This window comes from Papilio polytes, unplaced genomic scaffold (assembly GCF_000836215.1).
Source record: "Papilio polytes unplaced genomic scaffold, Ppol_1.0 DF821400.1, whole genome shotgun sequence".
Classification (NCBI taxonomy): Eukaryota; Metazoa; Arthropoda; class Insecta; order Lepidoptera; family Papilionidae; genus Papilio; species Papilio polytes.
Genome location: NW_013527804.1, coordinates 5801005 through 5828545, shown reverse-complemented (window position 1 = coordinate 5828545; position 27541 = coordinate 5801005). Strand labels below are relative to the sequence as shown.

The following is a 27541-nucleotide window of genomic DNA, read 5'->3' as shown; positions in this document are numbered from 1 at the left end:
TTTCAAAGTGTTAAAAATCCAATATCACAAAGTCCCCTAAACTCCGGATTATTCGTTACGATGGCAACGCCGCCTATCACTTTATTACAAGGCTCCAGCGACAGCAACCACGATACCTGATTATTTCAATTTTACTACAATTCAGTTAAGGGAAGAACTTAACTTTGGTTAGGTTATGAAATAAAGAAGAAAAATGGAAGATCTGGGAGACAAAATACAAGACATAAATAATTTTGAGCTGATAATACATAAATCTTAGGCTTTCAAGCTTTGGGAACAAGCCTTTTGGCTTATTCCATAACATAGTTTACTTCCTGTCCCACAACTGGCTGATAAAGGCTCAGATAGCTTAAAAATGACGTCATTTTCATAAGGGAACAAATTCCGATATTTCCATCGCATTATTTATCGCATTTACACGTTAGATTATCAGACAATTAACAATTTGGTGGGACAGGCCCTAAATATGCCAAACCATTACACATCCATATGTTTGAACAGTTTTACTATAAAAACATTTGTGAACAATCTTACATACTATTACAAACTATATACAAACACAATGTGATGCTCCTGCTAGTGCTAGATAAGGCTGAATATACACATTATTTACTTAAAACATATAATTATACTATATTAAATGCCAACTAGTTTGGTAGATCAGATTTATTATGCTAACTTAATTACGGATCCTTTGATTCGAGCCAGTGGAATGAAGATATTGTCATAAATGTGATAATTTTAATCCATTTACAATAAATTTTAATAATCAGGTAACACAAACTTTACAGTAGATATTAAATAAAAGACTAGTAAAAAAGTTGGGCCTAAAATTGCACCTTGTCCTACTAACATTTTTGACAAATATAATAGTAAAAAAAATGAAGCAAAACCAACAAAATTCATTTTATAACTATTGATTTATTGATTATTATACTAAAGTGCTTTGGATGTTTCTTGGAACAAATATTCCGAATTTTCCAAAAATATTTTAAACATAGGGCCTATTTTATACACAAAGTCCCAAGGCCATTAATATCCTATTCCTGGTAACCCTGGTTTACAAACCCCTTTATTTAATTTATCTAATAATTTTAAACTATAATTATCTAAGTTTTTAATATTTCTGTTTGTAGCTAACACTTGTGTGGTACATTTATGACTTCAAAATTGACAAAGTACTAAATGTGTTTTTTTTTTGTCTTAATCGCAACGGCTACCGGTCATTTGTCAAAGCTGGACTCCATCTACATAGCTTGTTATTTGAATTTTTAATCTTGTACGGTAGAACCTCGATAAGTTGAAGTCCAAGGGAAACAAAAAATATTTTAAGTTATCAAGGGTCTATGTTATAGAGGTTTTGGGCTCTGATGGGAAACGAACATATTTTTTTTAAGTTATAGAGGTTTTTAAGTTACCAAGGTTTGAATTATCGAGGTTCTACTGTATTATACATCCTTAATTACCTTCAATCTAGATTTTGATATCATCTAAAAAAAATTATTCCACTAATTTAAAAAATAACATTTTGTGACTATGATATACTAGGAACAATGCTGATTTTGCTTATACATGACACATATAATTTATATAAATAAATAATTTTCAACAAGGTATCTTCATCCCACTAAAGCGTAAACCTACAAATCTATATTACAAAGATAACCAATAAACTAAAATTACAACCAAACCCTTAATATGTACAAACTCATAAAAACCTGAACTCAAAAGTTTATTGCCATAACAATTAAAAACTAAGTTATACAGAGTTAGAACTACCCTTTGAGTACATTTTATAATACATAAAGGCCACAAAGTCTCCTCTAAAATTTGAACTTGGCAATCATTAGCAAACAACACATTTATATTAAAAATATCTTTGAATACATGTTTATTTCCTGTACTTAACTATCTACATGTGAACATACAGTCATTCTGTACATTTTATACTGAATTTTAACTTTACCATACATATAATAATTAATTCCATTATGCAAACTAATTTGGAATGGTTCAATTTCTAATCTAAGATATGACAGACTGAGTGAACAGTTTTCTCTTTATAGTCTATCTGTTAATGACGTGTAAGGCGACATCGGGGAAGACGAGGTGCAAGCGAAATTTCGCTGAATGACATCGCGAGCGCATCGATGCCGATTGGTGTCCGCTGCCCCGCGCGCCCTTGCACCTCGTCTTCCCCGATGTCGCCTTACACGTAATTAACACTATCCTTTTCTTTCCTACAACAATCATCAGACAAAGAGGATGGGATTTACATAGGTGAAGCTTTTTTATATATAAAAAGTGGTGAAATTCGTAAAATTCAATATTACATAATTCTTTTTTAATGCATGTTATGCATTTATTTCACCTGATCTTAATCCTTAGAAACACCAATGATTTTGGATAAAGATAGTTCCACATTCTGAGTCAAATAAAATATTTTTTAAACTCTAGTAATCACTATTAAAAATTAATCTTTTTAACAGCAAAATTAAAACAAAAACAAACAAGAATTAAATTGAAAGAAGGATTAATTTGAGTTTATTTACTGTGATGTGTACAATCAGCTGCATAAATATATACATTTACAAAACTTGTATTCTGCAGTTTCCAAAATATATAACCATGTATTGTTCAAAAACATGTATCCAATGTGTGAAGTATATGAACAGAGTTCATACACTTTTTTTGAAGGTTATAAAAGCTTTGAAAATTTATACATATTTATGTAGCTGACTGTACTTAGCAGCCATTGAGATAAGAATGAACATTTAATAATTACATTTACATAAGACTATCATAAAACTTTGTTTCTCATTTAAGTTATTTTTTTGGAAAGTGTTTTTAATGAATTTAAAGTCTGTAATTGCAATAATTTCCTCCTAGATTTGGTCATATGATAAAATCTAGCATAAAATGTTATTTTTATTAAATAAAACACACAGATGTGGTTATACATTTAATTAGAGAAAGCATGAGACATTCTTGGTGGTCCAGCTTCAGCTTCCTTGATCTTTTTGTTGATTCAGGTAGAGTTAAAATTACTATATTTGTTGGTACTTTTCCCAAGTATAATTATTCAAATTTATTTAGCACTTCTTTGTATTTACGATGCTAAGTTTATTATGTAAATGACATAGTAAAGGATAGGTTGAAAGTGCTCTAAAGGGGAATTTTTGTTTATAAAGGCATAATATACTTGTCTTAATAATAAATGTTGTAAAAATAAAACCATGTTGTATTTCTATATTTCAATACTTTAAAAAAATCAATTAAACCTCTAGAATTTTATTTGTTTTACTTTATATGAAACATATGTGGAAACCTATGTCAATTAATAATATTCAGAATTATGAGCATTAAATAAAAATACCTATTTATTGAAAAGATAGGAAGAAGTTGTCATAGCATTTTTTTTATGATTGCCATTGTTGATATATAACAAGCTTTTTTAATTATTTTATAAATCTTAACTAGAATTCCATGGACAATAGATGTTGAGACTGACTATCACTTGTGTCTGTTAATTTCAAAATATAATCTGTGATGTACAAATTGTGATATATTTCCTACCACAGAGTATAAATTGATAAATAATAACAATAAGGACTATAATTTACTTATTATTCTCACATCTTCATTACCTCCTTGACTTGTATTCAGTTGCCGATGTCTTGAACTGGCTTCAAGCATAGCAATAATCGTAGGAATGGAAAAGTTCAATGTTTTCAGAGTGTTCACACTGTATCACTACATGTTTCACATCACTGTGTCAATATCACATAGCACAAGCACAAGGCACAATTCTACGGTTATCCATAATAACCGTAGAAATACTCCATATACTATTTAACTTGTCCCACAGTTTCTTGTCCCGACTCCGTCTTGAAGCCACTTTCCATTTTATATGATTCACTTCTGAAGCCAGAATCCGATTGGTTTGAGTTATCATTCTGTTTGAAATTAGGGTCTTTATCGCTATCGTTAGACGCGAACCCGTAGGACTTTGGTTTAGTCTGGTCTTGTTCCCTTTGCTGTCGCCTCCGTTGCTTCGACCACAGCTCGTGACAATCTTGCCATGTCGGTAACTCCGGAGCAGGCATTCTGGAAGACGAAAATAAATTTGTGAACAACATGCATATTTACTTTTTAATTTATGTATGTATAGTGGTCGCGCGCGACATTATCAGTGCGGAATTAAAGAAAATGACACATTTGCGCAGAACAGAGGTGAAAAGACAGACCAAAATTTTAAAAATTGTTTTTCATTGTTACCAATGCAACATCATGTTACCTAAATACTTTATTTCCAATATTAGATACAAGTACACTAATTTTATTTTAGCTTTAGTACATTTGAATCATGTAAATCTAAATAAAAACAAACATCAGAACTTACTGTTCAGGCACAACATTCTTCAACCATGGACTCTTGAGTGCTTCCTCTGCTGTGATCCTCTTCTCTGGGTCCAACTCCAGCATACGATCTAGCAGATTTAACGCTGGTGCTGGCATGAAAGCGAACTGGTCCCGCACACAGCGCTTGTGAAACCTTTTAGGTCGGAGCGTATGCCACAGCGGTAGGTTCACCACGTTGGGCCACACTCCGGGCACTGGAGTACCGCATACGCGGGATATCATCTCCAGCTGCATCATTTCTACACTAGCCTGAAAATATTCAAATATCAGCAATTATACAATCGATATAGCCACTAGTCTTTTGAAATTGTTGACAGTTCTGAAGCTGTTCTTAGAAGTTAATTCACATAATACTAATTACTTTACAATGTCTGGTTTACATTTGGACAGTGCCGTTAGGAAGACAGGGATATATTTTACGGAATTTAAAGTTTATGCGTGTGTTTAATCCTGGGTTGCTGGAGTTTCCAATTATTTAATCGTTATCTAGTGTCTCATTAGGGTTAGGTTGACCTAAGCTTAAACGGAATAAATTCAAGTTTCGTAATTCGGAAACGCATTTCCTAAACCAAAAACACACGAATGGTTAAACGTAGCTGGAAAACCGGCCATAAGACACATCTATACATATAATAAAAATAGAGTCTGTAAAAGAAAATTTCCAGATTTCGGGAAGATGAGGTATTTGCGTTACTGATAACGATAATCACATTAAAAAAATGTCTGTCTGTCCGCAAGCCGCGTTTGTTCCGGGTTATCTCCGAAACGGCTGGACCGATTTCGTCCGAACTTTCGGATAGGCTACTTTTTTAAAATTCCGCGCTGTCAAAATGGCGACCGAACCGCTATCTCTGGAACATGTGAACCGATTTAGACGGGACTTTGACTGAAAAATAGCTGGTAGAAGGTAGATGCACGCGGAAATATGATAGATGACTTTATTTAATTAAACGAAGTTTGCGGGCGACAGCACGTTACACATATAAATGTTTCAGTATTGGCATTATTGTTATACCTGGAACAATGGATGTTTTTGGAAGAGCTCTCCGAGTATGCAGCCCATTGACCAGACGTCGACCGCGGGTCCGTAGCGCTCCTCGCCCAGCAGCAGCTCCGGCGGCCGGTACCAGAGCGTTATCACTTTGTTGGTGTAGGGCCGCTGCTTATCCTCCGCCGACCACAGCCGCGCCAGACCGAAGTCTCCCAGCTTAACCTCGCCTCTGGAAGGATAAAAGCACATTTATAAGAGAAGCTGTTGCCGACTTTATTCGGGTCGTGTTAAAAAACACACACACAAACGAAGAAAAGCAAAAAAAAACACATTTCCCTCGAGAAACAGACAGCCAGAAAAGAGTTTCTGGATGGATGTTGAATAATTGATTGGATGGATGGATGGATGTTTGTTTGTTAGAGAATAAACATCCATCCGTCCATCAATCTAAACTTTCGCATTTATAATGTTAGAAGTAAAATATACAGACTAGCTTTGGCTCGCGACTCCGTCCGCGTGTAATTAAAAAAATATTTTAAGGGGAATCTGCCACCATTCCAATATCATATAAACAATAGGAAACAGCTTTTAGAAATCTGGGCGAAAAAAGATCAGCTAGTGGGTAAGGAGATAATTGTTTTTTATTATTTACCATTTTTTACCTCATTAATACCGAATTATTTATTTGTAAAGAGTCCGTTACGAAGCAATATCTCTTAGAGTTTAATCTTACTAATATTATAAATGAGAAAGTTTAGATGGATGGATGGATGGATGGATGTTTGTTAGAGTTTGAAGCCTAAACGGTTGAACGGATCTCGATGAAATTTGACATAGACGCAGAGGATAGTCTGGAAGAACATATAGGCAACTCACTTTTGTTTTTTTTTATTCCACACGGACGGAGTCGCGAGCGAAAGCTAGTACCATATATTTCCTTACTTGTTGTTCATCAATATGTTGCTACACTTGATGTCCCTGTGGAGGAAGTTCTTGCGATGACAGTAAGCCAGACCGTCCAGCAACTGGCGCATTATGGACGCGTTGTGACTCTCCGTGAAGTCCACCATCTTCGACTCCAGCAGACCCATCAGGTCATGGTCCATGTACTCAAACACTAAGTAGAATGAACCTTTGTCCTGTACAAAATAACAAAGTTAATTTTAGACCATACTTACTCTATGTGAGGAATTAAAAAAAATTAACAGCCTATGCCATAGTCCAGAGTTTGTGCTATAACTAAATTACATTTTAAATTCATGTTCTGTTGTTATATAGTAACAAACATCCATACATCCATACAAATTTTCGCACTTATAAATAAGATTGATACTAACACAAAAGGCTACGACATTTTAGATGACAACGAAAATATTTTCATAAAATTTCAATAAATTTACTAACAGTATTTTACAACAATTAACATAGCAATATACTAAATATTTCGCTTTGCAATACTAGTAAAGACTGGCAAATTACAGGCCATGTATTCATCAGACATAAAAATATCTTAGTTGAACAAATAAGATGACTTACTTTCCTAAAGTCCATAGCATCCTGTTTATCAGTGACAATTTCTCTTAAATTGACAATATTCTTATGGTTCAACTGCCTGAGGATCTTGATCTCCCGCACCGCGGTGATAGGAAAGCCTTCTTTCTCATTCTCCAGACGCACCTTCTTCAGTGCCACCAGCTGACCTGTGTTCTTGTCCCGAGCTTTGTATACTTGACCGTATGTCCCTTCACCTATTTGAGTTATTACCTGCGAAAATCATTTTTATTATTGTGCTAGAATAATTTTAGTTCCCTTTCCCTTCCCACCATTGAAAAAATGATGAAGAGGAAGTGGATTTTGCGTAGCGCATAAAAAGGGAAATTTTTCTGCAACGTATCTGCGAATGCAACTATGGTGAGGGGTCGCTTCGCTATTTCGGCGAATTCAGGTGGCCGTTAACTTATTTGTCATATAATAAAAAAGCTGTTATATGTAGAATTTGGACTTCTCTCTTTCGATAATATTACCTCTCTACTCTTTAATATACCTAAGTGTAAGTCTTGTATGAGAAAGCATTTCAAAGCTCTCCCTTAGTGACCGATAATCACTCAGAATGCAGTAATTAGTTATATAAAAGTGTTGTCAAAGTATCATATACCTGGAAGCCATCAACACACTTCTCTCCCCAATCTTTGGCATGATACGTCGGCGTGGCCACCGGCACCACTTTGGACCCTCGTCTCTTCAATATTCTTGGCCTTTTTAACTTCGAACCAGACTGAAATAAAAAAAAATTGAAAACTTAAATTTTCAGCCGCAGTTTTAGTTCTTAGAGTATCTCCAGTAAATGGTACAGTAAACTGATGAAAGGATCTTGATAAAATTTGACATAGTTGTAGAAAATTGTGTGGAAGACCATATAATTAAGTAATTTTATTTTTTAAATTCGCGGGAAGTCGCAGGCGGCAGTTAGTATTTATATATAGTAGAATTTATGTAGGCATTGCCAGCCTAATACAGTAGAACCTCGATAACTCAAACCTCGGTAACTTAAAAACCTCTATAAGTTCAAAAAATAATATGTTCCCTTCCTATCAGAGCCCAAAACCTCTATAACATAGACCCTTGATAACTTAAAATATTTTGTGTTTCCCTTGGATTTTAATTATCGAGGTTCTACACCTCGTTAAGGTGCAGCTATCATTATTGGAAGTAGTTTTATATCTGTTTTACATTTTTCGATTCTCTAAGTGGGAAATTCCGCTCTTGCCCTCCTCTGGTGGCGACCTTATTTGTTATTGCCTATATGAATGATACATACATTAGGGTCCCGTTTGTTGCGCGCACTGAACACATGCGAGTACTGGTCGCGGCGCGAGGCGGGCGGCGGCGTGGAGCCGTCCAGCTCCTCCGCGCTCAGCTCCTCTGAATCCGGCACCACTGGAATACATCACATGTACACACTAAATAGCTAGTAATTTAGAGATGACTAGGCATAATCTCGCTGGCATAATGAAAGACTTCACATCTTTGAATTACTTAACAGTAAGGGTGTTGGCGACGTAATTGCTATGCCTACTCGCTGTTACACGTGCCGCCCTTGGATGCACCTCGCGGCACGTGTAACCTCGGATGACCCCGGCCGGACTGTCGTCGCGCGCCGCCGAAGGGCGGCATCTTTTGATGTTCCTTTAACAGCGCGCGGCGAAGGACGCGGTGTCTTTGATTTAACAAAAATTAATAAAATCATGGCACGAGGCAACAATTATTGAGGTCGCGGTAAAATATAAATAGTTAATGTTTAACATATTTGATGTGCAGTATCTTAGTAGCAATAAAGGCGTCAGTATCTCCGAGAAGAAGTTTTTATTTTATCATACAGTCCACTACAAAGGGTATGACGATATTTACCTTCACCGTAACAACGTCGAATAACTGTACACATTAAATTTGAAAGGGATTAAACACATAAGTACAGTCCCGGATATGCGCGGTATTCCACATTCACTAAAGTTATTTTTTTATCTTTTTTTTTTTTTACAATACGAGGTGGCAAACGAGCAAGCGGCCACCTGAATCCACCGAAATGGAAAGCGACCGCTGCACATAAACATCCGCAATTGCAGATGCGTTGCCTACCCTAATTGACGGAGGAGGAGACGCACATAAAGAGGACATTTCCTCTTCCTATGCGTCTCCTCCGCCGTCAAATCCATTTTTTCCCTCCCATCCTTTCCCCTTAAGAAAAGGGTGGAAAGGTAAAGGGACTAAAGTTAGGCCTCCGGCACCACACTCATCAGACGAAACGCGGAATTGCTTCCACTTCACGGCTGTTTTCTGCGTGGTCGTGGTATTACACCGGGCGAGCCGGCCCATTCGTGCGAAGATGTTAAAGCGGGCTCTACCACTGTTATCTCTTATGCCAATGACGCTCTGTTCCCTGTTATATTTTTGCAGCTTAAAAGAGAACATTTTCAAATTAGAAACAATGTTTTCTTACATGGTGGCATTGGTAGATTCATGATGCCGGTTCTCTTTGGTTTGTCTGGTTTCTTTATAGGGCTGGGTGAGGGTGTACTTAAGGGGCTTTCGTTAGCTAACGTCTTCAGATCTTCCACCTGAAAGTAATACATAAAAAAAAAATATCGAATACATTATTATAGACCTTTCGTTCTATATTATTACAAATATGTTAATCTTAAGAGTTTGCACTTTCTAGCATAAAAACTTTTAATCGAATACTAGCAGTTACAATAAAATTTTTCACTGCTTGTTAAACTTTTTTTAAAACGAACTAATCTGATAGTACAGGACTAGACTGTTTTACCTGGGGGGAAATGCGTTATAACATCGCAACAAGACAAACTGCGCCTCTTCCTTCAAATAGTTGCTTCCTTCAAATGCACTGCTAACTAATTAGTTAGCAGTGCGACCAAATGAAGGGATAATAAAAAGAAACTAGTCTTGTATCGCTAACCGATTTTTCGTAAAGATACATTTATAAGATGTGTTGTATTAATTTTTGTTCGGCATCTTGTTTCAAAATGTACTATGTAGCTATTTAAAGCACCGCCAGTTTCCCCTACTGTACATTGTTCCTATCCTGAGTGATGGTCTCCCATGTTACCTGTGTATTGGGGGGCATGGGCAGCTTGGTGAGGCTCCGAGGCTTGGGGGGTGCGGGCTGGCAGTTCTGGAGGTAGACGCCATCTACCACACTGCCCCCCACCTTGGGCAGTGGCGGCAGGCCAGCGGTGCCCGACACTGGGGGCATACTACCCGTCGAACTGCTGGTCGTACTGCCTGGAGCACTCGAAGACGGGGGCGTTTGCGTTTTTTGCTGTTAACAAATTTATAAGCTATTTAAAACTCAATAGCCTGTCTTCATTTCATCGACATCCATACCATTAGGAATTAACTAACATCCATACATCTATCATATCATGCTTGTCATTGGAATTTATACTATATCAAGAAGATGCTATATAATAAGAAATAAGATTTAAAAACATTCATATTAAAATTAATTTACATTTTCCTTTTTATATCGTGATATCTTGTAACATATTTAGTTGCTATTTATCTCTTATAATTGATAATTTGGGAGTAAATATTATCGGATATTAGAAAATAAAAAAAACATACATCAGATTCAACACTATCCGTTGTCTCTCCGTTAGCGGTGGTCTTGTTCTCGAAGGTATCAAACTCCGGCGGCGGCTGCAGCGGGTTGCGGTAGCCGTGGGTGTCGGTGTGGGGTTGTCCTCGCTGCCAGTGGGCGTGGGCATGGGGATATCCACCACCTCCGTCGTCGGCTCTCTCTCACCCTCCTCTTTTGATACCTGTTAATGTAAAAAAATTGTAAAAGTAGTTTTTACTTATTTTACAAATATTATAAATGCGAAAATTTGTATGGATGGATGTTACTACATATATCTACGGCTCAACGGATTTCGTTGAAATTGGGTACAGTTGTAGAAAATAGTATGAAAGAACCCATGAGCTTTTTTTTATTCCTCGAGGACGGTTTCGCGGGCAACAGGTAGTATGTAATTTGAGAGAATTACCTGTGTCGAACTATCCGCAGTCGCATTGGAGAGTTCATCAATGGTCATAACTTCTGGGTTATTTAAAGAATTATTTGAAGAAATCGCCCCTTGAGATTCCTCCTCCTTTTGACTTAATATCTCTTGTAGTTTCTGAAAGAAGAGAAATTGAACATATTAAATTTTATAGTAACTATTTGAAATTTCCAAGATTATTGTGTTTTTTTACTAACCTTTGCTCTTTTATGTTTATCTTTAACGAGTTCCGCGAACAAGCTTGTATCGCTAATCTTCTCTTTTAAATCAATTCTCCTTTGTAATGCTGATGGTGGACTTGGCGATTCATGTTTCACTCTGGAAAATAAACATAAATTTAACATATACTTACATAACATAGATGAATAAATGTTTCTTTACTTTTTTATAAGTTGATAAACCAGCAATCGGGCACTGAAATTCGCCAAAATACCGAAGCGAATACTGTCCAAAGACTTCCGACCTAATCCACTTCGTCTTCCCATCTTTCCCTTGGGAAGATCTTCAAATAATCTGATTATTCCCAACCGTCACCCTGCTCTGACCCCACGCGACAGTAAAAAGTTTTATTCGTCCCACCTTTTAGTCCCACTATCACCAATTAGGTGACAGATGGAACGGTTATGAAATAAATTAAGATCTAACCGTTCCCTCGTCGCAAAAGGTGGGACGGATGAAACCTTTAATTCTAATCTGTTCCCACGTGGGGACAGAGCGGGGTAACGGTTAAGAAGAATCCAAATAATCAATGCAAGACAAACAAGTCACTTAAAAAAGACTTGTAGAGTCGGATACTGAAACGATATTTACAGCGTCTTAAATAAGGCCCGCACAAATTTCATTAAGATGTCTCTTAGATTTTAGGCGACATATACAAATTATGATTCTATTACGTTAGCGACTAAATATGTTGTTTACTATAATTGAGTTTAGGTACCTATGTCTTTCTTTGGTCGTCTCGCTGTGCCGTGGGCGATGTCGTGGCGGCGAGGAGGAACGCCGCCGACTGCGAGACACGGAGCGACGCCGCTTCATTGAACTGCGGCTGTGTGATCTAATTATATGTGCATTATTAATAGATTTAATAACTAAATTATATATACAAATCGTAGTTTATCTCCAAAATAGTTACAAAGGAGTAACAAACACAATTGGGATGATTTGTATTCAATTTTGTAGCTGAGAATTAATTCTCAAATTCGACGTAACATAGTTTCGATTCATTGTTTATTAGACTGATTAAAAATAAATGATTTTCACTACTTTAATCATAATAGGCAACCATCAAAATAATTTACTAACAAACTAGCACTGTTAGTTGTATATATTTTTAATCAAGCAATGACTTAAACACTTGTGTACTTACACATAATAAAGGCTGTAAGATAATGCAACTATAAACAAGCTTGTATAAATAAATGAATTTGGAAGATATACAATATGTGTGTAAGAAAACATTCCTGAAATAACCGACATGCATGTAACAAAAAATAAGCACGGAGACAATTTTGCATAAAAATAAGAACCATTAACTCCAAAAATATAATTTTTCAATCATAACCAGTATTAACTAAATAGTTTTCTTATCTTATACCACATTATTTACTCAGCATGCAGCAATATTTTAATCTGTATTCAAAGAGATTCAAAATATATATAGAGTAGGCATAGTTGACACTAGAAACATTTCTCACATAATCTCACTAACAGCACCTAATGACCGATAGTAAAAAAAAACAAAAAAATAATTAAAACACTGAGAAATGTTTTAGCATGTCAAATTTGTGATTGAACCAAACAGAGAAAGTACCAGTGAGAAATATTGTTCCCTGTCAAGTCTATATATTTCTTAAATGTCTTCTATTCTACATAAGCATGCAAACAACTGTGTTGTCACTCACTTGACTGCACATTCGCTATTCATTGCGTCAGGCGGGACAAGAGTAGACATGTAAGGAGACCAGGAGTTATAGCACTTGAGGTGTTAGCAACCATAGCCAGTGTCATCTTATTTGTTAATGTACAAGTATAGATGGATGGATGGATAGAAGTTTGGTAAAATTTGTAGCCATAACTGTTGTGTGGTGTAAAGGCAACATTGTATATTCTTATTTCAAGTGGAAAATAAAGCCTGTATAAAGGTAACCCTGGCATACAGAATCTTTTACTTAAATCATTTATTTAAGAGAAATAATTATTAACGTTATTAGTAAAACTTGCATTAAAACACTGATATATCACCAAACCATTACAGAGTCCAAACCCAATTATATAGTTTTGTTTATTTTTTTTTTACATAAAGGCTATTAATTTACATTAGTATAGATAGATACCTATGATGAGCGCGAGCTTCCCGATGTCTCTCCCTTTCCCTGCTCCTGTGCCGACGGCGGGGACTCTTGCGGCGGTGGCTGCGGCGAGGACTGTACTCTCGCATCCGAGGCTCATGAGTGGGAGAATCTAGACAAAAGCACTCAAATTACAGACAAAACTGTTCAACACTTATTCTAAAGGTTAATTTTAGAGTAATTGGTACCCTCAGCTCTCATAATCTATATATCACAGGGCAACTCCGCAACTAAATACAAGAAGGTTACGCTGCATTTATGCAGAGCAAAGGGGTCACCTTGCTAACACTCCCTGTACTCCGCTAACGGCCCCCCTCTCAGCGCTTTTTATCATCATTGGGTACCTCAATTAAATCTAATTTATTGTTAACATAATTTTAAAAAGTCTAATACAAATAAGCTGCAGTAATCTAAATAGTTTAATTTCTGTCAATCGAACTTACGGTCATTTTAACTAAAAATATCAATAAAACACATCTTTTGGTTATTAGATTGTTAACCATGAAGCAAAGGATTTAGGTTTTGTTTCAGTATTTGACCATAAAATAAAAAAAAATAAAAAAAAGTGTAAAAACCTAAATATCTTTAGCATACCTGAAATAACCATAATCGGTGATTGTGCTCTATGGTCCATCCAATAGTCCCTCCTCACTCTATCATAGACTTGTTCATTGTCCGAGTCTATGGTGACAGTTTCATGGTACGGTGGAATGGATGGTGTATGCGGTGTCATAGATTTCTGTCTCCTTCTACTGAACAAATAGAAAAAATCTATACATTCAGTGCCAAACAAAAAATCAAGTTCCAAATGCATTGAAATCGGTATAAAACATGACAAAAAACTAAAAATTCATAATTACATTACTTAAACTGTAATGTAAATATAAGAAATCAATTTTTAAAATCAAATTGCTACATAACATTGAATTTATGTTAATTGTTTTTGAATTTAAAACAAAATTTACATATGTATCTAAACTGCAATATCTATAAATAGATTTTAAAAAAATTCTCACCTAACAACAGGAGATCGTTCCCTGCGAGGTGAGTAAATTACATTATGGATTGGCATCTCTCTGTGCATTGTAATTCTCATTTGCGGAGAGTCATCATGTCTGCTCCTCATAGGTGGGGTGGTCGTAGAGATGGGTGAACACGACCCATTCTGAAGTGGGGATGAAGCCTTCTCCCATTCACTTATAGGCACTTGCTGATACCTTTTAGGGCTCACCGGCCGTGGCTCTATATGTACGTCATCATCATGCGACACACTCTCCAGGCTGGCTGACCTTGACCGGTGTTTAGACTTCTTCTTACGTTTCTTTTTCTCCTTCTTACGCTTCTCTTTCTTTTTTTTATAACAGGTGTCACTGAAGTCTGGCTCCGCCTCCACATACTCCAGGCTCCTTCTGCTCCTTGATGCTGCTGAGGAAGAATCACGGGTAAGAGGGTACTCTTCAATAGCACGGCGGCTTGAAGTTGTGGAGACGGATATAGTCTTGTTGTCAAGAAATGTACGCACTGGGTGCGATTTTCTTGTACGGTCAAGATCATCAGCTATGTGTCGGCCTATTGAACTAGCTTCACTCTCTATTTCTCCAGCCTCAGGGGCTGATAGGTCTTCTGAACTAACATCAGAGTATTCAACAAGGGGCTTACTAGAATTTACTGTAGCGTAAGATTGTTCATGAGTACCACTGTGCCTTCTGTATTTTTTGTGATCTCTCTTCTTGTGCTTCTCCTTGTGATGTTTGCTATGTCGCTTATCATAGCTCCGTTCCATGATCAGATAGGGCGGAGACCCCTCACGATGTTGCGCCTTTTCACATTACAACTGAAACAGTAATAAACGAAACAATTAGAAAAGGGATCGAAATATTCGGTTCTACTCAGTGGTCGGCAATCATAATAACGGAAGGAAAAAAATCGCAATAATGGCCGCTCGATCACAAGTTATTGAAGTTATACGAGAGTTAGTTTTAGCAAAAGATAATATTAAAAGCCTTTAAATTTACGCTATCTAATATTAAATCACACTGGCAAAAATGGGAGTTTTACATATTTTCATGGCACAAATGATAAATATTATTATTTCAATCAATATAATTTTTAGAATATAAATAAAAACAACTTACCTTAAGAAAAACGGACGTGCGAAACCCCAATCACTGTAATTTTTATTTGCAAAATTCTATAACGCTTAGATAAGGTATGTCTTATTTAATATCTTTGACTGAATATAAGCAAGTAATATACAGTTATTTGGATTTATTATAGCTTTTGTAATCTTATTTTGCTAGTCATGATCATAAATAGCGCATAATTCATGCAATTAAATTGGATTAATTTTGTTGTAAATTCGAGAACGTCGAAGACGTCGAATCAATTTCTAGTCAGCCATTTGCTTTTTCATTTCATTTCATCATCGCACCCAGTTGTAATGTTGGCCAAGTGGTAATCAGTGTTGCTGTTAACTATTAGAATTTAAGTAAATTGCCAAAAAATTAACATTTTTTTAAAAATAATTGTCGTTTATTTCAGCACTTACATAGTGTAAAAGAGTTTTTATTACTGGAATGTTATTAACTTGCGGTCACTATGTGATTAAAATATTGTTCATTCATTCATAAGATTGTAACGAACTTTAAAATCAATTTTAAAGAGAAAACAATAAAGAAAAACCTTAATAAAATCAAATGGTCTATTCAAATTCCGAGTAGACTATGACTGACGATTCCAAACTATCCATGGCAAACTATTGTATTGTTGTAAAGGAGTGCATTGAAAATAATAAGTAAACTATTGCACTTCACTACTACACTACACTTTGCTTTTGGTTGGTAGCACTGCCTGCCATTTAAAATTTACTAGATTTTTTATCTGTAGATTGCGTGCAATTTACTTTGCGTCCTTCGCATTAGGCTTTATTTTGTTCAAATATAAAATAAAATTAGCTATAGATTAGTCTTAACTAATTATCCTAATAAATTTTCTGAACTCCCTAGCTTTACTTCATAGGAGTCTTGAAATATTGTTAAAGAAACCAAGTGTTCCAACCCAAAAGTTCACGGCTTCTGTTGGTTGCGCATCGTGAAATAATTTAATGGAAGTATTATTATAATTACTAAAAAGGTAACTGTGTTTAATAATGTAAGAGGAGTTTTGTGTGAAACTTACAACAAAGTGATACATAGTGACTTAACAAGTGTAATACTATGGTTATGTTGGTGGGAAAGTCAATGAACCTACATACGGCATGCTGACACTGTGACTTTGTTACGAAAATATGTAAATAAACATGAATGATATAGGCGTTAAAACAGCAGAATCTCCGAAGGATATATCGGAGATTTCTCCAGCGCCAGAGATAAGTGTCGACAATGAAGTCGATCCATTATCCTTAGAGGATACGGATGTGGTCACCGGGAAGGATCCCTTGAAAGAAGGAGACAATGTTGTAGAGGAGAAGCGGGAAAGCTGTGATGATAATGCCAAAGAAGATAATATAAGTGAGAGCCCTAATGATGAAACTATAGCTGTTCAACCGGAGACTATTAAAGGTACATTTTAAATAATTTTAACTATAAACTGATAAAAAAAGTCTTTATGAAGGCATTTTAAATCTTGAAATAATCTTGTCATGTTTTACAATCTTCCCGTACTTAAGGAAGTACCAAATTTGATTCATAAGATGGTGCAACCGGCTGACTAAAATGTGTAGACACAATACAATTACTGCCATTATTATGTCATGAGGTAGCAAATGTGCTAGCTGCCACATGAATTATTCTGCTATTTCATTGAGCAAATTGACTAAAAAAATTATTACTAATTAAACTTGGTATATGCTAGCTGTTTTGATAATTAGATAGTTTTTGTAGTCTCTCTGGGTGTCTACTGCTGCTTGATTTTTACTGATTTTGTTTTAGGAAGCTCTTGAGTCTAGTCCATATAGATCTATATAGATGTAATTGTGTTAGTCCAAAGGTCATAAGGAAAGAAATAAGAAACAGAAACCTTTTTTTTTGACCATAGTTGTTTAACAAAAATGAAATATTTTTTTGTTTGCTATCCCAAACAATAAATATATTTTTTTTTTACAAATAGAGATTTATAGTCTCTGCATAGTCCTATGCATTATGGTATGTTGTATTGTTATTCTATAATTTGCTAATGTGTATGTACATATGATATTGAACAAATTTTAACTCATTAATGAAGACATTATTTCCAATTAAAAATTTAAGAATAGTCTAAAAAGTTTTGACTGAATAATACTATACTGATAGTGTTTTAATTCTTTGAAATAATTGTATTTTATATGCATTTAATTGTTTCTAATGATCACCAATAACCTCCATAGAGGTCATTGACTTTGCAGTTTTCTCATAAACTTGTATCATATTGCAACACATGCATCATTAATATTACATACATAACATGTATGACTCAGCTAAATTGAATTTTATTTAAGTATTCTGTGTTGTGTCCGTTAAAATATTGTGTTCAAAGTAAACATTTTGCCTCCATACCAATAGTAGGCAATTCATATTAATTTTTATTCAACTACCACATTTACACCGCAACTGTATGGAATTAAAAAAAAAAAACAAAAGAGAGCCTTATATTTTCCCTCAAAGTCTATGCCAATTTCATTTAGATCTGTTCAGCCTTTCAGGCTACAAACTCTAACTAATATCCATCTTTTTTTTGTGACTGAATGGCTACTTCTTGCCTTGAAACAGGCATTCTCAGATTCAGATGAGGTGGTCGAGTGCAGGTGGCGCTTAGCCTAAACCTTGTTTATGAGTAAGCTTGAGGGCTCCCTCAGGAGGCTCCGCATGAGCCATTACTATAATAATATCCATCTGTTTAAACTTTCGCATTTATAATTTTCTCTAAATAAGTGTACTTTGTCATCAGACCTATGTATTTTCTTATTTATGACTATCTAATTGTGGTTTTCAAATTAATTTACCCCAAAATTTATATACTAAAAGTGTTTTTACAGTAGTTCAAATGTTACTAACTTTAAATGGATGGTTGTCAAGTTACAACTTCTGAAGTTTAGATGGTTGGGTGAATAGATGTTTGTTAGAGTTTGTAGCCTAAACAGCTGAACTGGTCTCGATGAAATTTGGCATAGACATAGAGGATAGTCTGGAAGGACACATAGGCTACTCACTTTTGTTTTTTTTACTTTCACGCGGACGGAGTCGCGGGCGAAAGCTAGTTCGTAAAGGTTCGTCTACTCGATGGTTTGTATTTCACCATAAAAGATTTCAGTTCGTTTATCCCTTAAAAATATGCTAATACTGCTTCTATCGCGATTATGTTGGAGTAAAGTATAATTACGGCTGCTTCTTGTATTGTATACGAGAGCGGTCTAACTGCACTCTGCGTAAGTGGGCCACGTGTTGCACTTCCGTAAAATGCATAGCTGTGCCCACGAAGAGCCGTTTGAATACTGCATTCGCTTATGTCGACATAAAAACAATATCATCTCCCCTACCTTATCCTACTCACGTAGGTTCGGCGCGCCAGGTTTTTATCCTCCCTTCTTGATCATGTCACCTTTTACGCAACCCATCTATCTCTTTCTTGGTCTACTTCTACAGGTGTACTCCTCTACATTCATAACGTCCTTCTTGTTACATGCGATTCATCCCTCCTTATAACATGCCCATACCATGCTAACCTTTTACTCCTTAATTTCTCAACACTGAGGTTACTCTCAAACGACCTCTAATATACTGATTTCGTATCTTATCGTATTCCTATAACCCCACACATCCATCTAAACGTTCGCATTTCTGCCACATGTTTTCTCCTTTCATCTGACCCTTTATGTCGACATAGAAACAGCATCTCGTATCCCTACGGCACTATTCACTACATTTTTCAATGTCAATAACTGGTTTACCAAAATTGCATTCAGAAAGGTAAATTGAAAGAAAACTTACCACGTTTAATACCACTACGAGTTTTGTAAGACTGTAAACTCGTAAGGGGAGATGGTGGCACTCAACGTGTTAACGGCTGTTAGTACTCCACGTGATAAGACGCAATCATGCTCATTTACCTAAGTTAGGCAATAAAGAATTGCGTCATTCGATCATTAATTAAAAAATGAACAAATGTTTGTTCAATTCGATCCCAGTAATCCTTTTCTAGTTCGCGTCGAGATTCTGTTCAATCGGATACAAAAGGTTTTGTTTTGCCCTTGAATTGAGTGGCATTGTTCTGGTCATAGCAAAAGGTCTTTCGTAGTTCAAGTGGCGAATGACCATAAGAGAAAAGGTCGGATATGTTGTATCGGAATTTACAAGGTTACAAGACTTAAATATATTACGAGAAAAGATGTCCATCTTCATGTGCAACTTCTCTGATGTTATTGAATACTACCTTTGCTCGCGACTGTCTCCGCGCAATTAGAAAAAAAATCTTTTAGATGTGTTCTATATCTGTGCCTTTCACAATGATCCATTAAGCTGTTTTGCGAGCATAGTAACAAGCATTGATAAATAGTTTGCATTTATAGTATTTACGCGATTAGTATGATACATTAGTAAAGTTTGGAGATGGCGAAAATTAATAAAAACTAAACTACATGTGTTTTTCTATGTATTTCACTATAAAATCTTTTTAAACTTGCGATGGTAACATTTCACAAAATTTCCAGAAGTGTTGCTGAAAGATGAAGCACCAATAACTGTGATAGAGGTAAAAGATGTGGCAGATGATGTTGCGATTAGTTTAAAACCTGACCAAGCTCCTGAGAACACTGCGTCCTGTGCTCCTGAGACCAGTGAACTGCCTCAGGAAACGAAGCAGTCTGTTGACGTCCCGAAGGTTGAGGAACCTAGTCCTGTAAAAGAAACTCCTGTGGAGGTCGAGGAAGTAAAACCACAGAAGGCTGACGCTGATGTGGAAATGACTGAAGTAGTGCAGTCTAGTGAAAAGACAGAGAAAACAGAATCTAAAATTAATACACAAGCATTAAACGGCGACGTTATAAAGGTATATATTAATTTATCCATAGAAAATGTTAGTTAAGTTCAATTGTAAATCACTTGTCTTGTTCCAGGAGGAGCAAACAACGAAAAGGCGAATCAGCGAAGACGTCGATACAGAATCACCGCTGAAGAAGCTCTGCCAGGAAGTTGAGAAGACTTTCCCACAACACGATGTCATGATAAGCGACTACATTCAGACAGCGACTAAAAACAACGTCGATGAAATACAGAGGCATACGGAACAACTGCTCTCAGAAATACAGACGCTAAGAGAACTCGCTCAAAAGAAAGAACACGAATGGAATAATATACTGCACCTAAAGAAGGTCAAAGAAGAAATACTTTTACGACTTCTAAGGCGTAAACAAGTTATATCTTTCGAGAAATCAGCGGACGTGAACGGTTCAGAGAGAACGGATCCCTTTGATTATTTAAATCAAGCTAAAAACCTGGCCATAGACAAGAGCGATGAAATCTCAGGGTTGGCGATCAAACAGCCGAGTTCAACGATGGTCAACCCTATATTGCAGGCGCCGGTGTTGCCTGTTACGACGCATTTTAATCACATGTCAGGGTTGCCACCTCCATACGACAAAGCTGCACATATGCAATCAATGCCGAAACCAGTATTCCATCAGCCTTTAATGTTGCCTGGCCCTTTACCAGGTTTCTCTAGAGATATGAATGGACAGTTGAATAATTTCGGAATGCCGATGGGTCGGCAGGGACCCACTAAAGATGTTAAATCAATAATAGCTGATTATAGACAGAGGAACCCAGAAGTAACTCCGAGAAGAGGAAGACGGATGAAGTCGATACTGAATCCTAATATGATGAATCCACCGAGACCTATAGCACCTAAAATTGATAACTTAAATAATTTTAATAATCTTAACATGCTATTCAACAACTTGGATATGGTAAGTGTATTCTTATTTATCTTTTAACTAGCTGTTCCCATGCGACTTCATCCGCATAAAATTATAAAAAAATCATTTTATTGTTCACATTTGTCAAATTATCAATTGCAGACGTCAAAATGACATGACATGATGTCAAACCATGGCAACCTTGCTTCCTTGATGTTGGCAACAACTTATGGTCTCTTTCCCACATTAGGGTTTATATCCAAAATATTTACCCCTAAGTTTAACGGCGTGAAAATTTATAGCCTAAAGCGTGACGTAAGTGTAGGACTATTTATTAAAAAAAGAGTTATTCGAAATTATGCTGTGATTGCTGACATCTTAGGCAACAAAGAAGTGTGTGTTTACGCTTTATTATATTAGTATGGATTAATTCGTATCTCGTCTTTAATGAGTTTTAACCCTTAAATAACAGAATTTTCGATCAAGGTAAAATAATAGCTATGTATTTTTAATAAGTAAATTATGTTCATGGCTTTATAGTCAACCAATAACACAATAAGGACTTGAACCCGTGACCTTTGAAACCGAGGCCGAGCCTCAACCTGTGCGTCATACTTCTATTGTTTTTATAAATGAAGCTCAAAATGTCGAATTTATAATTCCATTGCGTTCCTTGTGTACATGCGTATACCATCATAAGCTGGAATTCTTAAAAATCGTATTTTTTGTCTTATTACTATTTACGGAGGAGCCATTGAGTAATGGTGGAATGGATCGTTTAGCAGTACCTAAATCTCATGCGAATTTTGGCTATAACAGGCTTAATCAAGCGTCTTTCGTAAAATAACTGAGCGTGTCGTAGTATTTGTTCTAAATTACTAAGTTTTCTTCTTTATAATATTCTTCTTCATTTATTTTGCTTAATTATCACAATTAGAAATCAATTACGACGAATATCTGTGATCGAAACAAAAATATGTACGGTTACTTTTATTTGCAAACTTAAATTAAAATCGAAGACGCAAAATAACAAGGTTCATATTACGGAATATACAAATATAATACGTGTTGTTTCTCTGTAGGAAATCTTTTTTATTCTTTAAAAAACAAGACATACATGTATAGACTAGTTTTGGCCCGCCACTCTTTCCGCGTGGAATTAAAAAAACAAAAGTAAGTAGCTTATGTCATCTTCCAGACTATCCCCTACATCTACGTTAAATTTCATCGACATCTGTTGAGCAGTTTAGGCTATAAACTAACAAGCATCCTTCTATCTAAACGCAATATTATAAAGATTAGTAAGTTTATGAAATTTAATTTATAAAGCTTCAATTGCGCACCATGTGGCATTTAAACCTTCCTCCTGCGTAATTACCTCATTCCCCTCCCCTTCCATTGCTTTCTCTGGCACGAAGTACTATAGATTCCGGTGCCAAATGCCAAGCGAGTGCACAAACACCTTCGTATCGACCTTGGCGGTTCGCGATGTCGAATTAATTTTCGTATCCTTGACTTGAATCTGCGACGGCCGTTGAGAGGTCGTTGCTACCGACTACCGAGCGTTTGATCAATTCGAATCTAGATATGTAGGACGCGAAGCCACTCCACAGTACATGTATGCTATATTTATTCGTAAACGTACAGTACATTTCAGATATCTTGACTTTTAACTGTACGAGGTTATCCCATAACATGTTAATAAGCGTAGCGGGATGTAAGGAAGGTAATGCATGCCGCGGGTATGATCTTGAGCCGCTAAGATATTTGAAAAGAACTATACAATGCAACCAATTATTTTTTTACCTCATATTAATAGTATCATTGGTTTGGTAAAATAGATTAAAAAGATGTTTAACATTTTTCCAGAACCAAAAGGCGATGTTAGAGAGATTGCAGCAGATCCAAGCTGGCGGTCTTCCCAACGGTGTATCGTTCAAAGACGTACTCGTACAGTTCGCTAACATGCAGCAAACGAACCCCAACCTCATGCCGAGCAGGCCCATGGAGATGCCCAGCAGAGAACATCATGTGAGGCCCGAAGGCAGACGGAGACAGGATAGAAGTCACGAGGAGCCCCACATCCCCAAGCAAGCGGAGAGGCTGACCTCCCCCAGTCCACGTCTACCCCCACCTCCGCCGTACCCTGAAATATCTCTGTTGCCAGTCACCACCAGCCAGGAAACCTCACAGTCACAAAGTTCCCTGTTACACGGGATATTGACTAAGGTAATTTAAATATTGCAATCATTTTATTAGGTCTCATTGAATTTTTAATCAGTTAGCAACACTTAGGTTTAGTTTTTTTTAACCTAGCGATTACAAGTGTCTTTAAGTTGGGTGTGAGTCGCTTAATTTGAAGACGCTTGAAAACATTTATTTATGAGTTAAAGGGATGGACATTGCTTATACATTTTATAATGTAGTTTTTTCATATTTAATTTTTTTAGGCTATGTTATGGTAACTTTGTTGGAAAATTGCTAATATTAATGCATTACTAGTACTAGTTGTTTTGGACTGTAGTAATGTAATGTCCATCTCTATTTCATTTGTGTCACAGATCGTTACAAAACGTTATGAATTAGCTTGAATGGGTGTTGCCAAACTTCCAGCAGGCGTCCCCTGCGTCTCAGAGTTTCTCCCCGACGTTGGCTAAACTGCTCACGTCGCCGGAAAGGAAACAGAGCGCGCCAACGTTGCCAACTTTCGGTCAGGCCAAGGTACAACCTTAATGTGTACGAAATAAGACCCGAATTGGTGTGCTAATTGGCCTCGATCATTCTAAATTCAAAATTTAGCTTTAAGAATATAAAACGCAGCTTTGTAAATAGTTTTAGCGCCATCTAGCGCTGGAAACGTTAATCGTCAAAGAGTAGACAGCGTTTTGGTCATAGATTATGAGTTTATTTAAAGTCATTTGCATGCTTCAACTATTTACAAAGCATAAGAGTACGTTTGAATGCAATTTGAACAAATAAAAACAGAAAATGGCAATGCTCATTAAGTGATAAATGCCACTTCATGTTTTGCTCTTATAGTTTTCGGTTTTGTTAAAATTATATCAAAATCAATGTTATTTGTCACAAAATTGTAGCGAAATTCATATTTTCATTCAACAACTTAAAATACATTGAATAAAAAATCGTGTCATTTCGCTAGATTTTCATGAAAACAAATAGTTCCAAGACTAAATTTCGTTTAACTGTAAATACTTTCTTTCTATTTTCTAATATAAGCGCTTTGAGGAATCGCCACTATTAGCTTGGAGCTTACCACTATATCTGCAGCAAAATAATCATTAAAACCCACAAAACTAATTAACAATTGAACAATTTTTCTATTTGTATGGTGACATTTATTTTCCTTTCTAGCACGTGCATATAAAATTACACTCATATATGTATACTTAATTATTAAAAATTAAAATATATAGAAAATACATATCTTCTGTAAAAAAAACTATTACTAATTCTATAATATTCTAGTATCACTTTCTAGAAAGTTCTATTGCCTTGTGCATGGATTTTTTTCTTGTCTGTCTTCATGCATGACTTAGCAATGCTATGCATATGCATATTTTTGCTTTAACATATCTAACTTGTATCGTTTTGCGAATATCTATTTTTTTTTAAAGTCTTCTGCTTAAAATTGTCTTCACTGAGTGATAAGTTACATTAGCCTTGGAACTAGTAAAATCTGTTAAACATACGAAGCCGTATTTTTATATGACTATTATAAAACTGTATATTGGACTTATGGTTCCTATGTAAACTGTCGTATGTTTGAAATGCAAAATTTGCAACAATAATTATTAATACCATAGACAACAAAATTCATAGTTATTTTTAACATTACTTTTAAATTTACACAGAAAATAGTTTTAAGTTGATTTAAAAACAATATAAAGCGTAAATCGCAATATTATGGCTTACGATATTACATAGGAGCCATCGTAAGTGTAATGTATGTACACAGATAAGTAATTATTACGTAATGTTTACAGAACTGCGGCGAGATTACGATAACTCCGGTGCAGCCCGCCCCGCCGCCAGACCCGCAGCCGGAGAAGACCGAGGAAGTGGTCCACCTGGTTAGTACTGTAATAGTAAACTAGCTGTTGCTCGCGACTTTGTCAGTGTTAAAATAAAAAAATCATTAAAATATAAATACAATAGTTATACTATGTTACTGATAACGTAGCTTTTTTTTAAAATCGGCCTAATAATCGCGTTATATTACGATATGATACATAAATCCAAAAACACCCGGTTATAGTTACAATAAATATTAGTAAATTATCGAAAATCTACTAGTTTATATATAAAAACAGTTGCTTGTCTAAACCAAAAATAATGACCTCTAAACAATTTTGAGGTCATTATTCAATATATTCGCATATAGTATGAAAAATTATCTATTCTAGTTATTCGAATAGATTTTAAAGTAATAATCCAAAAAGGTTATGGTGTATAACTCTATTCATATATCTTAGCGGCTCAAGATATATCTTCCGTTTACATCTCTATATGTCCGTTGTTTTCCGAACCTTCAAAATATATGAATACTCTGATATGTTTTTTCCAGGATGACGAGGAGAGTCCCGCGTCGGAGTGTTCAGGCGCAGGGTCTCCTTTAGGGTCCGGGTCGGGCCGGCTGGTGATAGACGAGGGCGGGGAGGCGGGCGCGGAGGCGGAGGCGGAGGCGGGCGAGGGCGCGGCGGAGGCGGAGGCGGGCGCGCCGCTGTGCCAGGGCTGCCGGCGGCGCGACGCTCAGTTCGTGTGCGCGGGCTGCGCCAACCAGTGGTACTGCAGCCGCGACTGTCAGGTGAGACAGCCCTGCGTGACACTTACTGATATATACACTGATAAATGAGCTTTATGCTAAGCGTTATCTGCGCTTGGCCACCTCGAGCCAGGTTAATCTGTAAATGCCTCTTCAAGGCAAACAATGACATCCTAAACACAAAATAAAGACCGAACACCTTTTACTCCTCTTAAAATGATTTTCACTGGCCTAGAAAAATAAACAGCTATATAGGGTTAATGGGAGTCACTAATGGTCATATACAGAAACAAAACTACGTCTTATTTAATAAGGACACGACTTAACCTGCAAATTTCATAAGTATATAAAAGTTTTGATATAATCGAAATATTGTAATCGACGCTTATGAAGGCAAGTATTCTAATCTTACTTCTTCCTTCTTACTTATATTATAAATGCGGAAGTTTAGAAGGATGGATGGATGTTTGTTAGCGTTTGTAGCCAAAACGGCTGAACGGATCTCCGTGAAATTTAGCACAGGTTTAGAGCATAGTCTGGAAGAACACTTAGGCTACTTTTTATCCCGGGATAAGTTACGGTTCCCTTGGGATTCATTAATTTAGTTTTTTAATGTATACTCGATCATTCTGCAACATATCTTATTGAAATTTGGCACAGATGTAAAACAAAGTCTGGTGTACACATGGGATAAGCTTCATCCCCGAGGTGTCCGGTTCGCGAGGGATACGTAGCTTTTTGTAATCTATATAGTTCTTATGTTTTCTAATACCACGCAGACGAAGTCGCGGGCAACAGCTCGTTTCGTTATAATATTCGAATTAATATTACACATCTCCAATAATTTATTAATATTTTAAAATGACGTTTATCGTTTTAATTATTATTACATACAGAATATTTATCTCCACCTATTTAAATATATACATTTTTTATACTAAATCACAATGATATTCCAAACGAAGTTTTAAAAGTTTCTTATGAGTATTGAATTAAGGTTCAAATTTGCACTTGCAGGTGGCGGCGTGGGACGACCACTCAGAAATGTGTTCCGGCTGAGACGCGGCCGAAGACTCCACGTGACTGCGGCCGCGGACTCATTGCCTTATTTAATATAATTAATTAAAATATATACATTATGTATGGAACATGTATATGAATCTCTGAACAAAAATTGTACGAATATACAAATGCAATCAATAATGAAATTTTTACGCACAGAATAAATGGACTTGTGTACAGTCGGGGAATTTGTCGGTGCTCCTAAATTGAAAATCGATTAGTCTTAACGCATCAAGACAGCGCGGAACAATAAATAAGACAAGGCTTTTGAATGTTTTTATACGAAACTTACGTGAGGTTTTTTTAAAATATTCTGCCCCGCCCCTTGGTAAGATTTCGTTAGATTTCATTTAACCCCATCCCCCAATCTCACGTAAGATTTTTCAAAATATACAATTTGGATAGATCAAAATAGTATATTTTTTTGTTTCGATCATAAAAAAAATTTCCTGATATTTGCCGAGACCCCCC

At 36.1% G+C, this 27541-nt stretch overlaps 2 protein-coding genes across 5 annotated transcripts; one reads left to right on the top strand and one right to left on the bottom strand.

Annotated features, from left to right (window-relative positions):
- Positions 1–1375: 1375 nt before the first annotated feature.
- LOC106108844 (cyclin-dependent kinase 12) lies at positions 1376–15765 on the bottom strand. Its single transcript, XM_013290131.1, is given in 19 exon segments — positions 1376–4107; positions 4403–4671; positions 5438–5642; positions 6356–6552; positions 6950–7177; positions 7569–7688; positions 8232–8350; positions 9411–9528; positions 10038–10119; positions 10122–10250; positions 10556–10752; positions 10978–11109; positions 11190–11310; positions 11930–12046; positions 12894–12941; positions 13326–13452; positions 13935–14092; positions 14357–15174; positions 15476–15765. Coding segments are annotated over 18 exon segments (3393 nt in total). The 5' UTR covers positions 15124–15174; positions 15476–15765; the 3' UTR covers positions 1376–3848.
- Positions 15766–16218: 453 nt separating this feature from the next.
- Positions 16219–27535, top strand: LOC106108840. Of its 4 annotated transcripts, none has more exons than XM_013290125.1 (8): positions 16219–16900; positions 20023–20360; positions 20428–21276; positions 23095–23454; positions 23842–23946; positions 25230–25316; positions 25811–26050; positions 27026–27535. In XM_013290125.1, exons 1-8 carry the CDS (start codon positions 16639–16641, stop codon positions 27065–27067), a joined length of 2283 nt encoding a protein of 760 aa, XP_013145579.1. In that variant the 5' UTR covers positions 16219–16638; the 3' UTR covers positions 27068–27535. The 4 variants fall into 4 exon arrangements, with proteins under 4 accessions (XP_013145579.1, XP_013145578.1, XP_013145580.1 ...); XM_013290124.1 differs by having other exon boundaries at positions 23839–23946; XM_013290126.1 differs by lacking the exon at positions 23842–23946.
- Positions 27536–27541: the final 6 nt, after the last annotated feature.